General features: G+C 21.4%; 1 protein-coding gene across 6 annotated transcripts in view; it reads left to right on the top strand.

Moving 5' to 3' along the window:
* LOC134835607 (plasma membrane calcium-transporting ATPase 2) overlaps positions 1-21689 on the top strand; it is a 65157-nt gene extending 43468 nt beyond the window's left edge. For 2 of the 6 annotated variants that reach the window (XM_063850496.1, XM_063850497.1), the window contains exons 7-19: positions 605-990; positions 1499-1741; positions 1802-2043; positions 2104-2297; positions 2358-2428; positions 2887-3066; positions 3130-3217; positions 3280-3593; positions 3655-4065; positions 4767-4918; positions 4977-5112; positions 18371-18439; positions 21361-21689. In XM_063850496.1, coding sequence (XP_063706566.1) covers positions 605-990; positions 1499-1741; positions 1802-2043; positions 2104-2297; positions 2358-2428; positions 2887-3066; positions 3130-3217; positions 3280-3593; positions 3655-4065; positions 4767-4918; positions 4977-5112; positions 18371-18439; positions 21361-21582 — 2708 coding nt within the window. In that variant the 3' untranslated portion in view covers positions 21583-21689. Of the gene's footprint in view, positions 1-604; positions 991-1498; positions 1742-1801; positions 2044-2103; positions 2298-2357; positions 2429-2886; positions 3067-3129; positions 3218-3279; positions 3594-3654; positions 4066-4766; positions 4919-4976; positions 5113-16188; positions 16763-18370; positions 18440-21360 lie in introns of those variants that run through there. The other 4 variants (XM_063850499.1, XM_063850495.1, XM_063850500.1 and 1 more) reach the window with 3 other exon arrangements.
* The last annotated feature ends 290 nt before the right edge of the window (positions 21690-21979 follow it).

Here is a 21979-nt window from a genome sequence, read left to right as displayed (position 1 = left end):
ATTTAATATTTTTTAAATTAATAAATTTTGATTAAATTTAATTTAAATTAATGATAAATTTTTTAATTATTAAATATTAATTAAAATGCACAAAAATTTCAAGATATGAGTTGAAATACTTCTCGACAGCATGTAATTGCTTGCTTGTTAGTTATTTTTTGCATGATTCTGCATGAGTTTCTGGAATTTTATTAATTGCTGCATTTAATTAATAATTATGAGCAACCACAAACAATATTTTTTGTTGAGCATAACATAAAAAAATATACCAACTAATCAAATTCCGAGTTTTCCGCCAAAAATATATCCTTGAATAATTATATTTTCTTTTTCTCACATAATTTTCGTATGATTTTCTTCCTTTTTTTTCTTACGAATAACAACATTTGTATTTATTTATCTTCTATGTCTACGAACTAATAAAATATAAGTGTAATATTTGCTTTTAATGTGGTAAATTTGTCTATTTGTGGTATCTCGCTCGTTCTCTTTTTCATTCGGCGCACACAAAAAAAAACTCGTGCGCGATTAATGGTTTTCTGATCCGCATTAACAATATTTGCGTTTTTTTTTCTTTTTCTCTTCTCACCAACTGGCGATACAGGCGAAGATGCGGCAGGAAATATGGGCAACAGTCATTTGGCGGCTCCGAGTAAAGTTGTGAGCGACAGCGAAACGGAGAATCATGTTGCGTCGTCGGCGCCAGCGGCGGAAGCGGGAGCCAAGAAGGAAAAATCCGTGTTGCAGGCGAAACTGACAAAGTTGGCCATTCAAATTGGTTATGCGGGATCGACAATTGCCGTGTTGACGGTTTTGATTCTCATCATACAGTTTTGCGTGCAAACGTTTGTCATTGAAGGAAAACCATGGAAGAACTATTATGCAAATAATTTCGTTAAACATTTGATTATTGGTGTCACTGTTCTCGTTGTTGCTGTTCCCGAAGGTTTGCCCCTCGCTGTTACGCTATCGTTGGCCTATTCTGTTAAAGTAAGTTTTTTTTACAAATTTTCAATTTATTTTGAATTTTTTGTCCTTGATTAAAAATTAATTTTATTTAAAATTTAAAAATTATTTTTTTTATTTAAAAAATTTTATTTAATTAAATTAAATTTTTTTATTTAAAAATTAATTAAATTCAAAATTTCATATTTTTTTTGGTTCCTGTAATTAAATTAAATTAAAAAAAATAAAATTTTAATAAATTTTAATTTATTTTTTTTTATTAATTTAAAAATTTAATTAATTTTTTAATTTAATATTTTGAAAATTAATTTATTAAAAAAAAATTAATAAAAAATTAATTTTAAATTTTATTTTAAATTTTATTTTAAATTTTATTAAATAGTTTAAAAATTTATTGATTTTTTTACATTTTTTAAAAATTTTTTAATGAAAAAAAAAAATAAAAATTTCATGGAAATTGGACAAAAATTCGCAATAAATTTTTAAAAAAATAAATAAAACAAATTTTTAACGAAAAAATTTTTTTTTACAGAAAATGATGAAAGATAATAATCTCGTAAGACATTTAGATGCTTGCGAAACTATGGGTAATGCCACTGCCATTTGTTCTGATAAAACCGGTACCCTAACCACAAATCGAATGACCGTCGTTCAATCATATATTTGCGAAAAATTATGTAAATGTACGCCCAAGTTTAGCGATATCCCCTCAAATGTCGGCAATTTGATTATCGAAGGCATTTCTGTCAACTCTGCATACACATCGCGTTTGATGGTAAGTCTCAAAAGTAACTTTTCCACAAAAAAATCATTAAAATCCTTTATTTTCCCGCAGCCTGGCTTAAATCCCGGAGATTTAGCACAACAAGTTGGCAACAAGACGGAATGCGCGTTGCTTGGCTTCGTCGAGGGCCTTAAGCAAAGCTATCAAGCCGTTCGAGATGATCATCCGGAGGAATCGTTTACGCGCGTTTATACCTTCAACTCTGTGCGTAAATCCATGAGTACCGTCATCCCTCGACCCGGAGGCGGATATCGTCTTTACACGAAGGGTGCATCCGAAATTATTCTTAAAAAGTAAGTTTTTGTCGTTTTTTCCTTAAAAAAATTGAAATTTATTGAACATTTTCGTTTTAGATGCGCTTTTATCTATGGACACGATGGTGTTCTCGAAAAATTCACACGTGACATGCAAGATCGTTTAGTGCAACAGGTCATTGAGCCAATGGCTTGCGATGGATTACGTACCATCTCGGTAGCGTATCGCGATTTTGTACCCGGAAAGGCGGCAATTAATGAAGTTCATATCGATAATGAACCAAATTGGGATGGTAAGTCATCGAAAATTTGAAAAATAATGGAAAATTTATTAAAAAATTATTTTTTCACAGACGAAGAAAATATTACGAGCAATTTAACATGTTTGTGTGTTGTTGGTATTGAGGATCCGGTCCGTCCTGAGGTAATTTTCAACTTTTTTTTAAATTGAAAAAAAAATTTCACATTTCATCCTATTTAATTTTGTTTTTAAAATTAAAGTAAAACTTTTAATAATTTTATCATAAATAAAAAAGTGACTTAAAAAATTAATAAAAAATTAAATTAAAAAAATTAATTAAATTTTTTTTTGTTAAAATGATTAATATTTTTGACTACGTTTGATACAAAAAGTTAAAAATTAAATTTAAAAAAAATTTCAAGGTAGAAAAAAATTCTTTGAAAAATTATTTAATTTTTTGTTTTCAATAAAAAATTGTCAAAAACTTCATTAAAAGCTAAAAAATATTTAAAAAATAATTTTTTTGAATATTTTAATTTTTAAAAAATAAAAAATTTTTAAAAATGTGAAAAATTTTCAAAAATTTAATTTACATTTTTTAATGAAAAATCTAAAAAATTAAAAATTTCATCCTCTTTCAGGTACCTGACGCAATCAAAAAATGCCAGAAAGCTGGCATCACTGTCAGAATGGTTACAGGCGATAACATTAACACAGCTCGATCGATCGCTGTCAAGTGCGGCATCATCAAGCCAACTGATGATTTCCTCATTTTAGAAGGAAAAGAATTCAATCGACGAATTCGTGATAGTTCCGGTGATGTAAGTTTGATTATTTTCAAAATTTTCAACAAAAACATTAAAATTCGTTTTTTTCGCTTTTAGGTTCAACAACATCTCTTAGATAAAGTATGGCCAAAATTACGTGTGTTAGCTCGTTCATCGCCTACAGACAAATATACCTTAGTAAAAGGTAATTTTTTGATTTTTCTTTAAAATTTTCGTAAAAAAAAATTTGTTTTTTTCTGCTTTTAGGTATCATTGATAGCAAAGTAAGTGAGAATCGAGAAGTTGTTGCAGTAACTGGTGACGGCACAAACGACGGACCTGCCCTGAAAAAGGCTGACGTTGGCTTTGCCATGGGTATCGCAGGCACTGACGTCGCCAAAGAGGCATCCGATATTATTTTGACTGATGATAATTTCAGTAGTATTGTTAAAGCCGTTATGTGGGGTCGTAATGTTTATGATTCGATTGCCAAATTTTTGCAATTTCAACTGACTGTTAATGTAGTTGCTGTAATTGTTGCATTTATTGGTGCTTGTGCTGTACAGGATTCACCATTGAAGGTAAAATCTCCCAAAAAAATTTTTAAAAATTGATTTTTATTGAAAAATTTGTAATTTTTAGGCTGTGCAAATGTTATGGGTAAATCTTATTATGGATACATTAGCATCACTTGCATTAGCAACAGAAATGCCAACGCCAGATCTATTACTTAGAAAGCCATATGGTCGTACGAAACCATTAATATCACGCACAATGATGAAAAATATCTTGGGCCAAGCAATTTATCAACTTACCGTAATCTTTGGTTTATTATTTGCCGGCGACATCTTGCTCGATGTCGAATCTGGGCGAGGACAGGAATTAAATGCGGGACCGACACAACATTTTACCGTCATTTTTAATTCGTTCGTATTCATGACGCTCTTCAATGAGTTTAATGCGCGTAAAATTCACGGTCAGCGCAACATTTTCGAGGGCATCTTCACAAATCCCATCTTTTATTCAATCTGGATTACCACTGTAGTGTCGCAGGTAATTTTTTGTTTTAATTTTTTTCTATTATTTTCTTTTTCCTTTTTTTTATTTTTAAAATTTTTTTGATGTTGAAAAAAAAAATTTAATGTTTTTTTTATAATTCTTATCATAAAATTTAATTTTTTTTTCAAAATTTTTAATTAAAAAAATAAATTTAATTTTTGAATTTTTTTAATTTAAAATTTTTATTATTTTTTTTTTTGAATTTTTTTTTTATTTTTTTTAGAAAATCTTGAAATTTAAAAAAAATATTTTTTTTATAAATTTTAATATTTTTAAATAATTAATTTTCGAAGTTTTTAATAAAATTTTTGTTTAATTCTTATTTTTTTTTTCTATTATTATTTTAATATTTTTAATTTAAAATTAAAAAAATTTTATTTATAAAAAAAAATTTATTTAAATTAATTTTAAATTTAAATTTATTTTTAAATAATTTCTTTCTTTTTTTTTTTTAAATATTTTTAATTTAAAAAAAATAAATTTCAATATTTTTCATTTTTATTTTAATTTAATTAATTTTTGATTTTTTTATTTAAAAAATAATTTGAATTTGAAAATATTTTTTTTTATATTTTTAATTATAAACAATTTTTAATTTTTAATTAATTTTCGATTTTTTTCCAAAAAAAATTTAATTTTGAAAAAAAAATTTTTTGACATATTTTTAATTTTTATCTTAATTTTTCGCATTTCAGGTAGTCATTGTTCAATACGGTAAAATGGCGTTTTCGACCAAAGCTTTAACATTAGAACAATGGTTATGGTGTTTGTTGTTCGGAGTCGGTACACTACTATGGGGACAAATTGTTACAACAGTGCCTACCAAAAAATTGCCCAAAATTCTATCGTAAGTCATTAATTTTCTTCAAAAATTCAAAATTTTCACGAAAAATCCTTATTTTTAGTTGGGGCCGTGGACATCCAGATGAATATGCCGAGACATTGGCTTTGGAAGGTGACGCCTATGACTCTATGGAAGATAAGAAACCACGTGCTGGACAAATCCTATGGATTCGTGGCTTGACTCGGCTACAAACCCAGGTAAGTCAAAAGCATTTCAATTCCTTTTCTTTCTAAAAAAAAAACAAAAAAAAATCGAAAATCGTCTCGCGAACGTTAAAATTTAAGAAAAAACAGGAGAAATAATTAAAGTGAAACATTATTAGTGAAAATATATCTTTAGTGACAGTGTCTATATTATAAATAATTTTATAAATATATAAAAAAAAAATTGGTAAACAAAAGGAAGCATTAAAAAAATTCTTCACTCCCATTTTTACCACTTTCACTTTTACACAGCCCCTTCTCATTCCCCACTATTGGTCTTAAATCTGACGAATTTTTCTTAAATCCCCATTTTTCCCGTCTCTACACACTTATAGATTATTATCACACACTTTTTTTTTATAAATTCACACCAAAAAAAATTTTTTTTAACAAAACTTGAGAAAAATCAATTTTTTCTCGTAGTGTGTTATATTTGCATATACATTTTTTTTTAAATATCACCCAAATCCCAAAAAGCCATGATATCTACTGTCAATTGGCTTTAAAAACAATTTTTTAATAAATAAATAAACATATATAAACACATGAGTGGATGAAAACATACATTTTCCGCTCCAATTTTTTTAATAAATTAATAATTTTAATGAATTAGTGAACAATAGGAGGTACGTTTGAGTAGCCTTTATAGATTTTTGCTTTAAAAATAAAAAAATAGATTGCATGTGCCAAATAAAATGTAATAAAAAGCACTTTTTTACATTAGGATGCAAGCAAGCATAAGCAATATCATTAAATTTGCCTTAAAAAATAAAAAAAATATATAAAAATGCAAGATATAGAAAAATGAAACAGAATGTATATGTTTATATAACACCTGCATTTTTTTAATTTTTCCCTTTGTTTAATATAACTTTCTATTTTTAATTCCTAAATATTTTAAAATAAACCCCCTTATATTATAACTTTTTTCTTTATTTATTTATATAAAAAAATATTTTTAATTTTATTTATTAATAAATTTTTTTTGTTAATAAAAAATTTAAATAATTATTTTTTTATTAATAAAAAATTTAAATAATTATTTTTTTATTAATAAAAAATTTTAAAAATAATTTTATTAATAAAAAGTTTTAAAATTTTATTTTTTATTATTATTAATAAATAGTTTTATTTATTTATTTATTAATTTTATTTATTTAAATATTTATAAAAAAATTATTTATTTTATTAAACATACAAAAAAAAAAATACACAACATACAAACAAAACAGAATTTTATAAGTTTATTATTTTTTTTTGCATTAAACACATCATTATATACATTTGGTTATGGGAACATACAAACAATACATGTATAAATAATAAGTTAAATATTTAATCTGTTGGTGTCGGGACGAATATATACAATTTTTCACACACAATTTTAATTTTATTAAAATAACTTTATTTTTTTTTATTATTATTTTATAAGATCATCATCATATTTTTAGTATTGAATTTCCCCCCTTTTCTACTACTGTCAATTATGATAATAATAAAATATAATAAAACAGCGAATAAATTGTGAAGGGATACTATTTAAAAATATTTTTATAAACTAATATTTTTCACATATTTCCTTTGTTTTTGATTTATGTTTGTAACACAAATCTTAACTTTTTTTTAAATATTTATTTTTTTTTATTTTTCGATAAAATAACTACAAAACTTTTTTATATATAATATACATATATCTTCTAATTCTTCCCTATTTTTCCTAAAAAAAAATATTTTAAATTTTGCATAAATAAATTTCCTTGTGTATTCTAATTATATTATATTTCCTCCTAATGAACGTACGAAAAAAAATACACTTTATGAGTGTTTGTTTTTCCTCTGTCTAACCCTTTCATATATATTATAGATACACTCCGAGTAGTTATTTTATATATTTTATTTGAATGTGTAATTAATAGGTTCCCTGATAGAAAAGATACCTTCACAATGTTTTTTTTTTAATTTTATTTTTTTTATATATTTTTTATTTATTTTATATATAAATAAATTTTTAACTTTTATATCAGTAGATCTTAAAAAATAAACTAATCTCTTTTTTACAGATTGTTATATATAACATATATAAAAAAATACACAAAATTTGATAATTTACAAAAAAAAAGTTTCAAAAGCTTTTACCCCTGAATTAATTTTTTTTATTTAAATTTTTATTAAAATATTTATTTTAATTTTTTTTTTATTTATTTATTATTTTTTTATTAATTTTTTGCACATATCCTTATTATATATAAAATATATATTTATTTAATTTAAAAAAATTATTTTATATATTTTTCATAAATATTTAATCTATAAGATTTTTTTCTTATATTATATATTTATCACCTAATTCCTCTTTTAAATTTCATCGTGCACAGGCAAGTTTCATGAAAAATACAAACTACCGAATGCGAAGCACAACTCGTGTCAGTGTTACAGAAATATGAGAAAGAGAAAAACGACAGAAAGCGTTCGCAAGGAGATCGTTAACTGTCTAAAGCCATGAAAAATTGTGCAAAATCAAACAAACAAAAATCTTATAGACACAAAATTAATGACATTATTGAACCAAAAGGACAAAAAAAAAGAAAAATTGCTGTCATTATTCACATATAAATTTATATTTATATATATAACCCACATAATATATATAATCCTAACATATATATTTATACATATAATAATATGAAATTCACAATTCAGTGACATGTTTTAATATACAAAAAAATATATATGTATAAAAAAGTTCTTAACCAATCATCAATGTTGTAGTGTAGACTCTCTATAAAAAAAAATATACCTTTATCCCCAAAAATTAAACAAAATATATATTAAAGTATTTATGTGGTACATTTTAAAGCTTATATGTATAATATAATAATTATTCAATAAATAAAAAAGAACCATTGTCAAGATATAGATGGTTACCTAAAAAAAAGTTGAATTTGAAAAAAAAATATCATTAAAGGTAATTTTATTTTCTTCTTCTATTATTATCTTGTATTGAAAATGTGTTTTATTATATATAATAATATATAATTATAATATATATGTTATCCTGTTGTTTAATTTTATTAATTATTATATATATATATTATATATCTACACGTGTCTTTATTATTTTTTCTTAATGATAAGAACAAAAACAGCAAAAAATACAAAAAAAAATACAATGTTGATGATTAATGTGCCTCTTCCTCTACTGTACTCTATTATACTACTATTTATTATATTATCAATAAATGGGTGTTTTTATTACAATTTTATTATTATTATGTAATATTTTTAAAACAGCACCTTTATTGTGATAAATGGTACCGATATACTTTAAACATATATATTTGCATCAATTACGCAAATAAATAGTTTTCAACATATATACAACAACAACATACATGATAAAAAATATTTTATTTTTCATCTTTTATATATTTATTGTAAAATGTCAAATTTTGTGTAACAAGCTTTTGGTGTGTAATATATATATTACAAAGATATACATCACCGTCATATTATATATTATATATAATCTTGTACATACAAACTGTATATGTTATATTTTGTTTGTGTCTGCCGGTGAAATTTGCCACACAACAACACTTTGAATGATCTACTGATATAAATTTTTATTTTTTTAATTATTATTTGTGTTTCCTTCTAAAAAACTATACTATATAAAAAATATATATTATAAAAAAAAATCGCACATAAATTTCTCTTTCTCTAAAGCTGCGGACAAAATTAATTTTTTGTATTTTTAATTATATATATATTTAATTAATATATATATAATAATATTAATATTATATATCATATATAATAATATAATTATTTATAATAATTATATATAATATAGAAAAAATTAATTTTGTCCGCCACTATCTTAAAAAAATACTAAAAAAATATTGTAAATGTTGTATTTTATGATTTTTCTTCAGAGGTGTGCATGTTTCATAATTTCTCATCCTCCTTCTTCTTCATGTTTCACTTTGTATCTGTTATAACAATCATCATGAATGTGACCCCGTCGATATATTTTCTAAAAAAAAAGTAATTTTAAGAATTTTTCTTAACAATAGATTGTAAGTCCCTTTTTTCCAGGTAACAGCACAAAAAAAAACTTTGTAAATAATAATTTTCAGCATTAAGTCACGTTTTTACTCCTTCCTCTGCATCAAAACCCTGATTGTGAACCTTTGTGTGTGTGTGTGACCCATATTTAGTTACCTTTTAGATTCGTGAGCACATGAGCCCAATTATATCATAACATCCTATATGAAAAAATAAAAAAAAAATAATAAATCGTTTATTATTATATCTTATCCAGACATCGTTTGAACGGAATAGTTTGGAAATAGAGACGACAGGATTAATACAAGAAAATTGGAAAAAGGTTTATAATAATTTTTTGTTCTCGTTTATGAATAAAAATAAAAATGTTTCACTCGGAATCCCCCCTAATTGGTCATAAAATTAAATTTTCATTGAAAAATGAGGGATTCCATAGTTAAACAGTATTATATATAATTATATATATATTGCTAATCTTGATGGTTATCTATAAAATATATATAAAAAAAAATTAATTGTTCCCCGAAATCATGTCGTTTATCATTAAAAGCTCGGATATTGTGCTGCTAATGCTGCCGCTGCATAAAAGCCCGTCTCTTAAGTTGCACTTGTTTGTCTTGTGATGCCCCCATATAAAAAATATTCACCGTAGATGATGTTGTTACTGTCCTAGTTTTAGCAAATTCCTTCCAAAAAATCTTTTCTTTATTTTTTTATTGTTAACTAACTCCCAAAACTATATTTATTCAAAAAAATAGTATTCCTTCAACATATATCATGGTCGTCGATAAGCTGAGTAAAACATATATAATTAGAAAGTTATATTTAAAGAAAATTACTTAGTTGTAACATATATAGAGCATCATTTTCATTTACCTTTTACTCCTCGACACATTTGTACCCTTACCGTATTTTTTACCCTTCTTCCTTGCTTCTTGCTATTTACTATTTTCTCATATCCTTTCTCGCTCTCGTTCTCTCGTAACTGCGATAATTTGAAAGAATTGGTCGAAATTTTTACTTTTTTTTATTTTTTTGCTTCAAATAATTTTTTTGTGTTGTTAGGTCGAATTATTTTCAAAATAAAAAAAAATAATAAAAATAATTTTTGAAGTATAGTTTTTAAAATTTAACTTTCGAAGAAATTTTAAATAAAAAACTAAATTATTTAAATTTTTATTTATTTTTTTTATTTTATAAAAATTTTTTAATTAAAATATTTTTTAAAATTTAAAAGTTAAAATTTAATTTTAATTAAAATAAATTAATTTAAAATTATTCCATTTATTAATTAAAAAATATTTTTAATATTTATTTAAATTATTTTTAAATATTAAAAAATAAATTTAAAAAAATAATTTAAGTTAAAATTAAAGTTTTAAAAAATTAAATTTTTAAAAAAAAAAAATTAATAAATTTTAAAAAAACTAAAAAATAAACTTATTAAAATTAAAAAAAATAAAATAAATTAAAATTAAATTAAAATTAAATTTTCTAAATTAAATTTATCTTTAAATATAGAAAATCATTCACTTACAAAATATTTTTTTTTTTTTTTAAAAAATTTTTTTAATTTTTCAATTATTAAAAAAAAATTGTAATCTAAAAAAATCAAAAAATTTAAAAAATTATTAAATAACACAAAAAAATTATTTAGAGCGAAAAAAAAACAAAATTGTAACAGTTTTGGTCAATTCTTTCAAATTTTATTATAAAAAAAAATATTAAATTAAAAAAAAATAATATTGGATAGGAAAAAAAGTTGGAATCATTAAAAAATACATTAACATTAAAAAAAAAAATAAATAAAAATTATTCACAAGGAGCTGAAAAAAAAATTAAAAAAATAAATTTTTCAGTTGTTGACTTTTTATACTGAGTAATATTGTTCCACGTACTGCTGAGAGCAAATTCATTTTAATTTCATAAATTATTATTTTTTTAATTAAATTTAAAATAATATACTTAAACATATATTTTTTTTATATTAAAAATTTAAAAATAATAAAAAAATATAATGTTTAAGTATCATATAGATAAGTTACAATATATTTTAAAATTTAATCGCTAAGCTAAATTTAATCGGTTTTTGACTCTTCTCTAATTATTATCAAAAGTTTTAATGTGAATAATTTTCCGAATTCATGTTTGTCGCATAGACTAGATTTCTAGAAGCGTGTGAATAATCATAAAAACACTATTTACTAACTTAAAAACAGACAAAATTAATAGAAAAAAGTAGTTTATCATGGCTTCGAAAAATTTCGAAAGTATTTGAAAAACCAAAAAAAATATAAAAAAATTCCAACAGTTTCATCTTCATTAAACACCCATTATACAAGGAGAAAAACAATTTTTTAACATTAATTTTTTTTTATTAAATTAAAAAATGTTGAAAATTGTTTTTCCCGCCAAAATTGAAACAATACAAAATTGTAGCCGTTTTTATAAGCTAGAATCTTATGATAAATTATTTTTTATTAAAGCAAGATTCTTTTTTTCTTCTTCTTTTTTCTCTCATTTTCTGTGTGTTAAAATGTAACCAACGTTCAAAAAAAACTATGCGAAAAAACAAACAAAATTTAAAAAAAATGTTACAGCCTCCGTCACCAATCCGTGAGACAGAAGTTTAGAAATTCGTCACCACTGTTGCCACTCATGTAACTCCAAATAATGAAACTACTGTTATACTACTGTTACTGTTGTCGTGTATAAAAATAATAATAATAATATTACAAAAGGAAAAAAGTTTAAAAGTAATATTAATAATTGTTGCCGTTTGTTAATATATTAACTTTAAAAAAAAATTAAAAAGTAGGAATTCTGCCATAATAATATTATTATACATGAATTATTAACATACACAAGACACAAAAAAAATTTCCAACAAATTGCAACATTTAGCAATTATATACTACATCATATATAAAAAAATATATATATGTTAAGTATATATATTATACAAAAAAAAACCCAAAACAACATGTTATAATGTTTAAAAGTATATAAAAATGTATAAAAGAACGACAGAGAAAATAACACTACCACTAATAAATTATTAGCGCTATTAGGATAAAAAAATGTACAATACACATATAGTATACAACAAGTGGCGTGTCGTCGTTAACTACTACTAAAAAAAATAATAATGGTGTAAAAAAGAAAAATTATCAAAAAAAGAAAGAGAACAATAACCGATTACATAAATTACAAGTACGTAGGCCGATTTTAATTATTTTTAAAAAAATTATTTGTTTTTATTATTATATTATATATTTATTATTATTATTATTATTAAGCTGTAGACAAAATTATTTTTTTTTCTATATTATTTGCATATTATATGTGATATATTATATAAAATTATATATTATATTATATAATATGCATATAATTTTTAAATATATATTTTTTCATACTAAATATCAAAAATTTTAATATAAACCGAAGCTCTTATTGTAAAAATCAAACAATTTTTTAAAACTCTTTTTGAGTTACTTTTCATCAATTAATGGTATAATTTAAATATTTAGTATGAAAAAAATATATTTTTTATAAATTATATGATATATGATACATAATATAGAAAAAATAATTTTGTCCGCCACATTATTAAACATATATATATTAATTTTATTTATTAGCGGCTAATTTAATTGTATACAAAATATAATTGTTAGAAAAAATTATTATTTATTTTTAATGTATACATTTAAATTATTATAACTTTATTATATATATATTTTTAGAGTGTATGAGAAAAATGCATCCTTTATTAATTAATAATAATTAAAGATAGTTGATGATGATATTATTTTACCTCTACTCTATAACTCTCCTATTCTCTACTTAGTTAACATCTCTTGCTCTGATGAGTTAATATTTGTTTTTTTGAAATGTTTTCCCAATGTCCCCTAAAAAAATAAAAAATATAGATTTAGAAAAAAAAGTTCGATATTAGTTTGTAACCGCTTTCGACTTAGTAGCTCACATAAAATTTAAAAAATAATAATTATAGATTTAGATGCAGCACTTGCTCTTGTTAATGTTCTTTGGCGTAAACAAGGCTTTTAATAGCAATATAAATGATGATATTATAAGGATGGAATGAATTAGGAAAAAAAACAACATATAGTATTATTAGAATAAAGAATTCGTGAAATTCCTAAATAAATTTTAAATAAATATTTAAAAAAAATATTATTATTATATATATATAATATATATTTTTTTTACAAAAAAAAAAACATTCCATTAAATTTTTTTTTTTTAAATTAATTAATTTTTAAATATTTTTTTTTAATTAAATTTTTTTCTAAAAAAATAATTTTAGAATTTTTTTTTTAAATAGAATAGCAAGTTGTTAAATTATTAGTGCTCTCAGCGGTCTGGATCCAACTATTTTTTGCATTTTGAAGTTGTTTAACTTTTCTCTCTTAGGTAAACTATGTACTATATACTACTTCTATTGTGTTCTGTCTTCTTTTCCATTGTTTCCTGCGATTTTTGTTCTTTTTTTGTCGAAATGAATGATGATGAATATCGGGTCACGCACACCTCTTTTTCTCTCTTTCTCTTCTCTCTGTGATTTGTTGGTGCCTTTTTCTCCTCTTTTAAAGTAAAAAAAAAAATCAACCTGAAACTTTTCTAAAACAAAAAAAAAAAATATTATTAAATTATTCTTTTTATATTATAAATTTTTTAGTCTGTCAGCCAAATTAAACAAACAATTGCTGAAACAAGTCTTAATCCTACAAATAAATTACCATATTATAGAGATAATAAAACCGAACGTAATGTAAGTAGATAATGACACAAAAAAAAACAAGCAATTATCGCAATTTATCAAAGCAATGAAATGAAAATAATATTAAAATCTGATAAATATATATATTTTTAAACGTTGTTTATTATTATATTATATATATGATACAATATTAAGCGTGATATCGTCGTCGTCTGTGATTGTAATTTTTTTTTATTATTGATGGTACAATATGAAGCACATTCGGAGCATGTACCCTTTAAAAATTATTTTTTAATTATTTTTGAATATTATTTTTTTTAATAATATAAAAATAATAATAATATATTTTTTTTTATCTTAATTAATTAATTAAAATTATTATTTAATTTAATTTTTTTTAATAAAATAAAAATGATAATTATAAAAAATAATTTAAATATTTTTTTTTAATATTTTAATAATATAAAAAATTGAAAAATTCCGTTTTGAAGCACATCATAATCCAATTCCTGTTAATTATATATATTTTTTTTATTTTTAATAATTATTTTTATAATTATTAATTATATAAAAAATAATTATTATAATTATTTTCTTATTTATTTAATTTTTTATTAATGTTTCATACAAAATTCGTTGTAAAAATTAAATGTCGCACAAAAAAAATAAATTTTTTAAATATTTTTTTTTCATATTATTTTTTTAAATTTTTTAATAAAAATTCGCTTTTGATGTCTAAATTGCTATTGATTGGCGCTAAGTATATATTTATTATTAAGTATGTGTTCACAATATTTGTGGATTGGATTGGATTCATGTGCTTTCTAATGTGCGCGTCGTCGTCTTTTTTTTTAATTATTCAAGCTTACAAATTTATTTTATTAAATTTTTTAAATTTATTTTTAAAAAAATATTTCAAAGCAAAAAAACGTGAAAAAATAAAAATTAAAAAAAATATATATATAAAAATAATGTTAATGTTAAGCAATTAGTTTTAAGACAAACAACATCAGTACAGCAACAAGCAATATTCTTCTTCTTCCTCCTCCTTCTTCTTCTTACATCAGGTAAATGGTGTTCAAGTAAAAAGCTTTTTTTTATTATTATTTAGTTACATTGCATGATAGCTTTTGTTAAATTTCTTAGCTTTGAAAATTTCTTTCAAAAGTACTCTTTTATATATCTTAAGGTAAGAAAATCCCTCGTGTGATTTTTTTTGTTGTATTCTTTCATTTTCGCCTTATTTTTATATATTTCTCTCAAAAAAAAAAGATTTAACACTAAATTGATTGAAACCTGTGTTAGCTTTTCTTATCTACTCAACTTCTTCTATAACATATATAAATATATATAATTAGTATCACGAAAAAAAATAATAATCATGCTTTTCCGGTAGAATTCTGTATAAAAAAAAAATGTCTACCTAATTTTTTATTTTTTAAGCATGTCGAGCAAAATTCTTTCTGAATTCTCTTTTCTCTCTGAACTATCTCCCTTCATCATCCCAAAATCTAAAAACTTCCGAAAAAGTAAAAAAAATATATATATATAATAATATCCCTTGCAACATATATAATAATAATTAAAAAAGTAATTTATTTAATTGAAAAATAAAAAAAATATATTTTTGAACAATTAGAATAGAAAAATAGAGAAAAAATAACATTTTTGACTAACACAGGCGTCTTTCATCTATTTAGTAATCGACAGCTAACATCATTCATATATGTATATAAAATATACATCAATTAATTAATATTAATAATATAAATAAATGGTTTCACTTTATTATTAATTATACAAAAAAAAATAGAATTAAGCTTCATTTTCATTTTTTTATAATTTTTCATCAAATGCAATTTTTTTGTTTTGTTTTGTTGTGTTTATAAAAATAAAAAGTTAAAATATTATTATATATTAAAAAAAATATGTATAGAAAAAAATATTTTTTAATTTTTAAGCGTGTGTTAATTATTAATTATTATAATAATTATTAATAATAATTAATTAATTAATATATTATATATTATTAATAATATTATAATTATAATATAATATATTATTAATAATATATATTATTATAATATATTATTATATTATTTAATTTAATTAATTAATAATTATATAATAATTTTTCGAAAAAAAAATTAAATTTATTAATTTTGCGTGATTTTTTTTAATTTTAATTATTATTTTTTGTTTTGCTGAATTTTTTGAATTTCTTTGTATGTTTGTATTCATATTTTATTTTTCAGTTGCGTGTTATTCGGGCATTTAGATCTAACTTGGAAGATTTGGAGGAGCGACGATCTGTGCACAGTCTACGTAGTTCGCGTAGCCATACCGGTGCCCCAGGACACCAATTGAGTTTGTTGCATCCGTTGTTAGTGGCGCGTTCGCCAACATCTGTTCTGCCACATAACTTACCTGATATTTCATTTATTGATGAAGATCCGGCGGAAGCTGGCTCAAATGCATCACGTAACGGTGTCAATGCAGACTTGACAAAGCCTGTGCAAGAGACACGCATTTAAGCGTTTTTTCTATTAATTTTTGACTTTTTTCGATAAATTTTTTTTTTTCACTAAATGAAATATCAGTTTTTTATTAATATAATTATTAATATATATTATATAGAAATTCATATAAATATATATAGATGTTGACTAATATAATTTACAGTTACACGTAACAGTAAGTAATATAGAGTTAAAGTTAAAAAAATAACATTAAAGATAGAAAAAAATATTTAGAAGGCAATGTACTTCTCTTTTTTCAATATTTTCATAATAATTTTTAAATACTACACAAGTTTAAAGCACATCAGTATTTATAGCTCTATACACTTTTACGTCTTTACAATTATATTAATATAATTATTATTAATTTATAATAATAAAAAAATAAATGTAGTTGTCAAACTTATGAACTTTACAAAAAAAAAATAACTTAAAACTTCACGTCCATTTTTTTTCACTCATCATTGGTTGTTGTCCCTTTATAATATATATATTTAATTTATTTTCCAATATTATCTTTAAAAAAAATTTTTCAAAAATATTAAGCGGCTTAACATTATAAAATAATTATTAATTTTTAATTATTATTAATAATTATTATTATCATTATTTTATTAAATTTAATAAAAAAGGCAAAATTATTTTTTTTAATGAACATTGATATTAACTATATCAAAAGGAGATTCGAAATATGTTCGTCACTGCCTAAAAAATTTTTTTTTTCGTTAACAATAAAAATTAATAATAATTATAATATAAAAGTAAACATCTTCCTAATATATAATTAATATATATAATTATAAATAATAAAAAAAAATTTCGAACAAAAAATAAAATAATTAATAATAATCAGGTAAGTAAAAAAAATATTAACATATAAAAATAATAAAAAAAATATTGTAACACGGAACAAATATATAAAAAAAATATAATAAATCATCACGTTTAATGTTTTCTCCACAAATAATTGAAAAAAATATATATTAAAGGAAACCTTCGGAATTGAAAGCAATTGTCAATGTAAATTCAGGTTTCATCGACAGGACATATTTCATCATAATAATATATATTATATATAATTAACTATAATTATTATTAATTATAATTAAAAAAATATATATTTAAAAACTTAATATTTTCGTTGAATCGGTTGTTTAAAAAAATTAAAAATAATATAAAATATATGTATAAATTCTTAAAATAAAATTAATTCTCTATTGTATTAATATTAAATATATCAAAGCAAACATATGTATAAACGTTAAAAATATAAAATTAAAAAAAAATTAAGTTACACTAAAAAAATTTTTTTTTATTAATTAAAAATTTTTCTATATGTTAAAAAATAAAAATATTAAACATTCATCGTCGTTGCGTTATGACATACAAAGTGGATCGAATATTTTGGGAAAAACTTACTTCAACGTTATTCAATGTTACGAATCGTTATTTGTCTTCGTCTCCTAAAAAATATGTCTTGATACGTTTTAATTATATTTTTATATATAAAACGCACCAATATAATGATGTCTTTTATTCAAAAATTTTTATTTTTAAATGTTTTTAATGATTTTTTTTTATTTTATATGATGATGTGTCTCTTTACTTTATCTACTATTACTATGTATCCCTTTTTTCCACACACACAACACAATTTTAATGATATACACAAATATCCCATCGCATCGGCCCCCGCCCCATCCGCCAAGTTGACGCCTGAAAGTAGTTTTTTTTAATAAATTTTTAAATAAATAAAAATAAATCCCTGCCTGCAGATTTTTTTTAATTAAAAAAAAATAATAAAAAAAAAGTTTTCAGTATTTAACACAACAACAAGCGAAAAATTCAATCCAACAACAATCCACATAGAATATTTAATGTTCACTTTCCCTTTTTTTACTTTTTTTCTCTATTAAAGGTGATAGGAGGCGAATTACAGGAACGCTTAATCCCGGTTCCCTACAGTAAAAGTTCAACTGACCAAGCTGTAAGCTTTATTTCCAACTTCTATTACCTTCTAACTTCTTTGTTTTCCTTACCGACAACAAAAAAATCTACTACTACTACTAAAAATATGCAGCAACCTTTGTTAACTATAGTTACTCTGTTTCTTACTAAAACTAACAATTTTCTAACATTAACTCTTACTTTTTACGTGAAAACATTCATTTAATTTAATTTGGATTGATTTTTAATTATTTTTATTTGATTTGAATAAAAATATATTTAGAATGTTTGATTAGTTGTTGTTTTAAAATTAATGTTTGAAAAAATAATTCGGTAGTGCATTAAATTAAAATAATTTAAAAAAATAAAAAATAAAATTTATTTTAAAAATTAAAAAATAAAAAAAAAATAATTAAAATTAATTAAAAAAAAAGAAGCTTTAATTTTTTTTAAATAAAAAAAAATAAAAATTTATTTTTTTTAAATAAAAAAAAAAATTAAAATTTATTTTAAAAATAAAAATAATTAATTAAAATTAAATAATTTAATAAAAATTAATTTAAAAAAATAAAATTTTAATTTATTAAAAAAAATAAAAATTTATTTTTTAAATAAAAAAAATAAAAGAAAATAAAAATTTTATTTTTTTTTAATTAAAAAAATAAATATTTAATTTTTAAAATAAAAAAAATAAAAATTTATTTTAAAAATAAAAAAAAATTAATTAAAATTAAATTACAAAAAATAAAAAATTTAATTTTTTTCGGATAAAAAAAAATTTCAAACCTTTTCCCAAATAAATTCTAAAAAAAAAGTTTGGTTCATGTTCAACTTTTACTAAAAAAAAAATCACACACCAACCAAGTAACCTGCCAAAAAATACTTTTTTTTTCAATATTTGTTGTTGTTGTTGTCTTGTGCTTTATTATTTTGCATCCTCTACTTCTCTCTGTGTTTCTATGTCATTGTATCGTTGCACGCTTCATTTGTTTTAATTTTTGTTTGTTTTGGCAGAACGGCATTGAATCACGATTGAGTAAACTTGACGCATGTCAAAAAAAAAGTTGGAAGGTCAAAAAAATGCAAAAAATTATCAAGTGACAGACTGAAAAATAATTTTAAAAAATCTTCCATACCGTTGATTGAAGCACACAAGTTGGTTGAAATGAACACAAATCATGTCACACAACAAAAAAAAAATCTTTCTCTATTAAAAAAAAAAAAATTTTTTTTTCGTTTCTTTCCTCTTTGAAGAAAATTTTCTCTACTTTTCCCTCTTTTCTTGACGCTTTTGTAGAGAAATCTTCCATTATATATATATATATTATCATTAGTTTTTAGATAAAAAAATAAAAAAATATTTTTTTGTAAATATTTATTTATTTTATGAAAATGCTTCCTGTGATCGTAGTTTTTGCTTTAAAAATTGTAAATATTGCTTGCTACGCGATTTTAGACGCATGTTAAATAGTTATGTAAGTTTGCACTCTTGTAGCATATATTTGAGTAGATGTCTGGTCTTCTATAGGAAAAATGCTATTTTACAACTTTTTTAAGACACAAACAACTTTTTTTTAGTTTCTTGCATTTGAAACAAAATTTTTCCTATTTATAAATTTTTTTAAAAAATATTTTTTAATTTTTTTTAAACATTTTTTAAATAATTTTTAATTAATTCTAAAAATTAAAAAAAAAATATAAATAAAATTTAAAAAAAATAAATCGCTGAATTTTATCGCTTTTCTTGTTCAAATTTTTGAAATTTTAGAATAGAATAGATTTTTTGCTCGTCAATTATAAAAAAATAAAAATTAAATAAAATCGAGGGATTTTTTGTAAAAACTGTACAGTAAAAGAAAAGACATTTTTCCGTGTGATGTCCTGATTTACTAATTTTATTGTAATTTTTTAAGTGATTCAACACTTATTTTATTACAATTTGCTGTAAATATATATAAATTGAAGAGTGACACGAAAATTATAATAAAAAAAAGCTCTGATGTATATTTTGGATGAAAAATCGATTAATTTTCTTCAAAAAAATTTATATTTAAATATTTTTATAGAAAAAATTTTAAATTTGAAGAAAATTTAATCGATTTTTTGTTTATGTTGCTATTCATTGGAGCAGATGCTTTTGAAGTTTAAAATGAAATTTATCATTTAAAGTTTAATTTTTATGAAATTTTTGAAAAAGTTGATCGTAAATTTTGAAAAAAATTTTTTTTTTTAAATTAAAAAATTTTATTAAAAAATTTTTGAAAATTTAATAAATTTCTTCTTTTAATAAAAATTTATTTAATAAATAAATTTTTAATTTTAAAAATTTTAATTATTTTTAAATAAAAAAATATTTTTTTTAATATTAAAAAAAATTATTTTATTTTAAAAAATTAATTAATTTAATTAAAAATTTTAATTAATTATTTTTTAAATAAAATAATAAATTTTAATATAAATAAAATATTTTTTAGTTTAAAAATAATTATTTTTAAAATTAAAAATTTATTTATTGTTAAATTTTTATTAAAAGAAGAAATTTATTAAATTTTCAAAAAAAAATTTAATAAAAAAATTAATTTAAAAAAATTAATTAATTAAAATAAATATTAAATTAATTTTTAAAAAATTATATTTTTTGACAATTTTTAAATAAAAACTTTAAATGATAAATTTCATCGTAAAAAATAAAAATCCGAGAGTCGTGATATTTTTAAGTTTTTCGTAAATATTCTAGATTGGATGTCTTTGCGTTTGTTGTCTATTATCGGTTTTCTGTTAATTTTTTTCTTTATTGTATACAATTTTAGTGGTTTGAATCAAAAAAAAAAAAAAAAATACACAAATTGATGTTTTAATTTTATTTGATGAAAAATACAAAAAAAAATAATTTTATTTAAAACAAAAAAAATCTAATTATTTTTTTTTATTTTTCCATTTTTCTCTCTTCCGCGCCAACAGATACGTGTAGTTAATGCTTTCCGTCAAGGCTTAGATCCCCGTTATGGCGAGACCAGTAACGCATCATTGGCAGAGGTAATACGCAAACAGACGTCATTATCCAAACGCATGTCCCAAACGTCATCCATTGACTACGTGGACAACGTACCCGATGAACTGACCATACCCGAGGTTGATATTGAGCGGTTATCGTCGCACAGTCACACAGAAACAGCGGTTTAAGTTATTTAGTAATTAATTTTTAGTATAATACAAAAAAAAATATTATTATTAATAATATTAAATATTAAAAAAAAATAAATATGAATATAAAAGTTAATAGAAATACTAACACGTAAGAAAAAAAAATATAAATATATATTTAAATAATAGAGATGAAGCTAAAAAATAAAAATAAAAGGTAAGAAATCGCGCAATGCATTATCGTTATGCATTAAACATATTTTTAAAAATTGAATATTGATAAACAAAAAATATCTGTTGATGACTTAATAAATAAAATAAACATTATTATTATATACATAGCAAAACAAAACTAATGTAAAAAAATAAAACATTTAGTAAAATAATAATTTATTAAAAAAAATATTAAATAAATAAAAATAAACAATCGTGCTCC

Source organism: Culicoides brevitarsis, chromosome 3 (genome assembly GCF_036172545.1).
Source record: "Culicoides brevitarsis isolate CSIRO-B50_1 chromosome 3, AGI_CSIRO_Cbre_v1, whole genome shotgun sequence".
Taxonomy (NCBI): Eukaryota; Metazoa; Arthropoda; class Insecta; order Diptera; family Ceratopogonidae; genus Culicoides; species Culicoides brevitarsis.
This window is presented reverse-complemented; position numbering and strand designations above follow the sequence as displayed.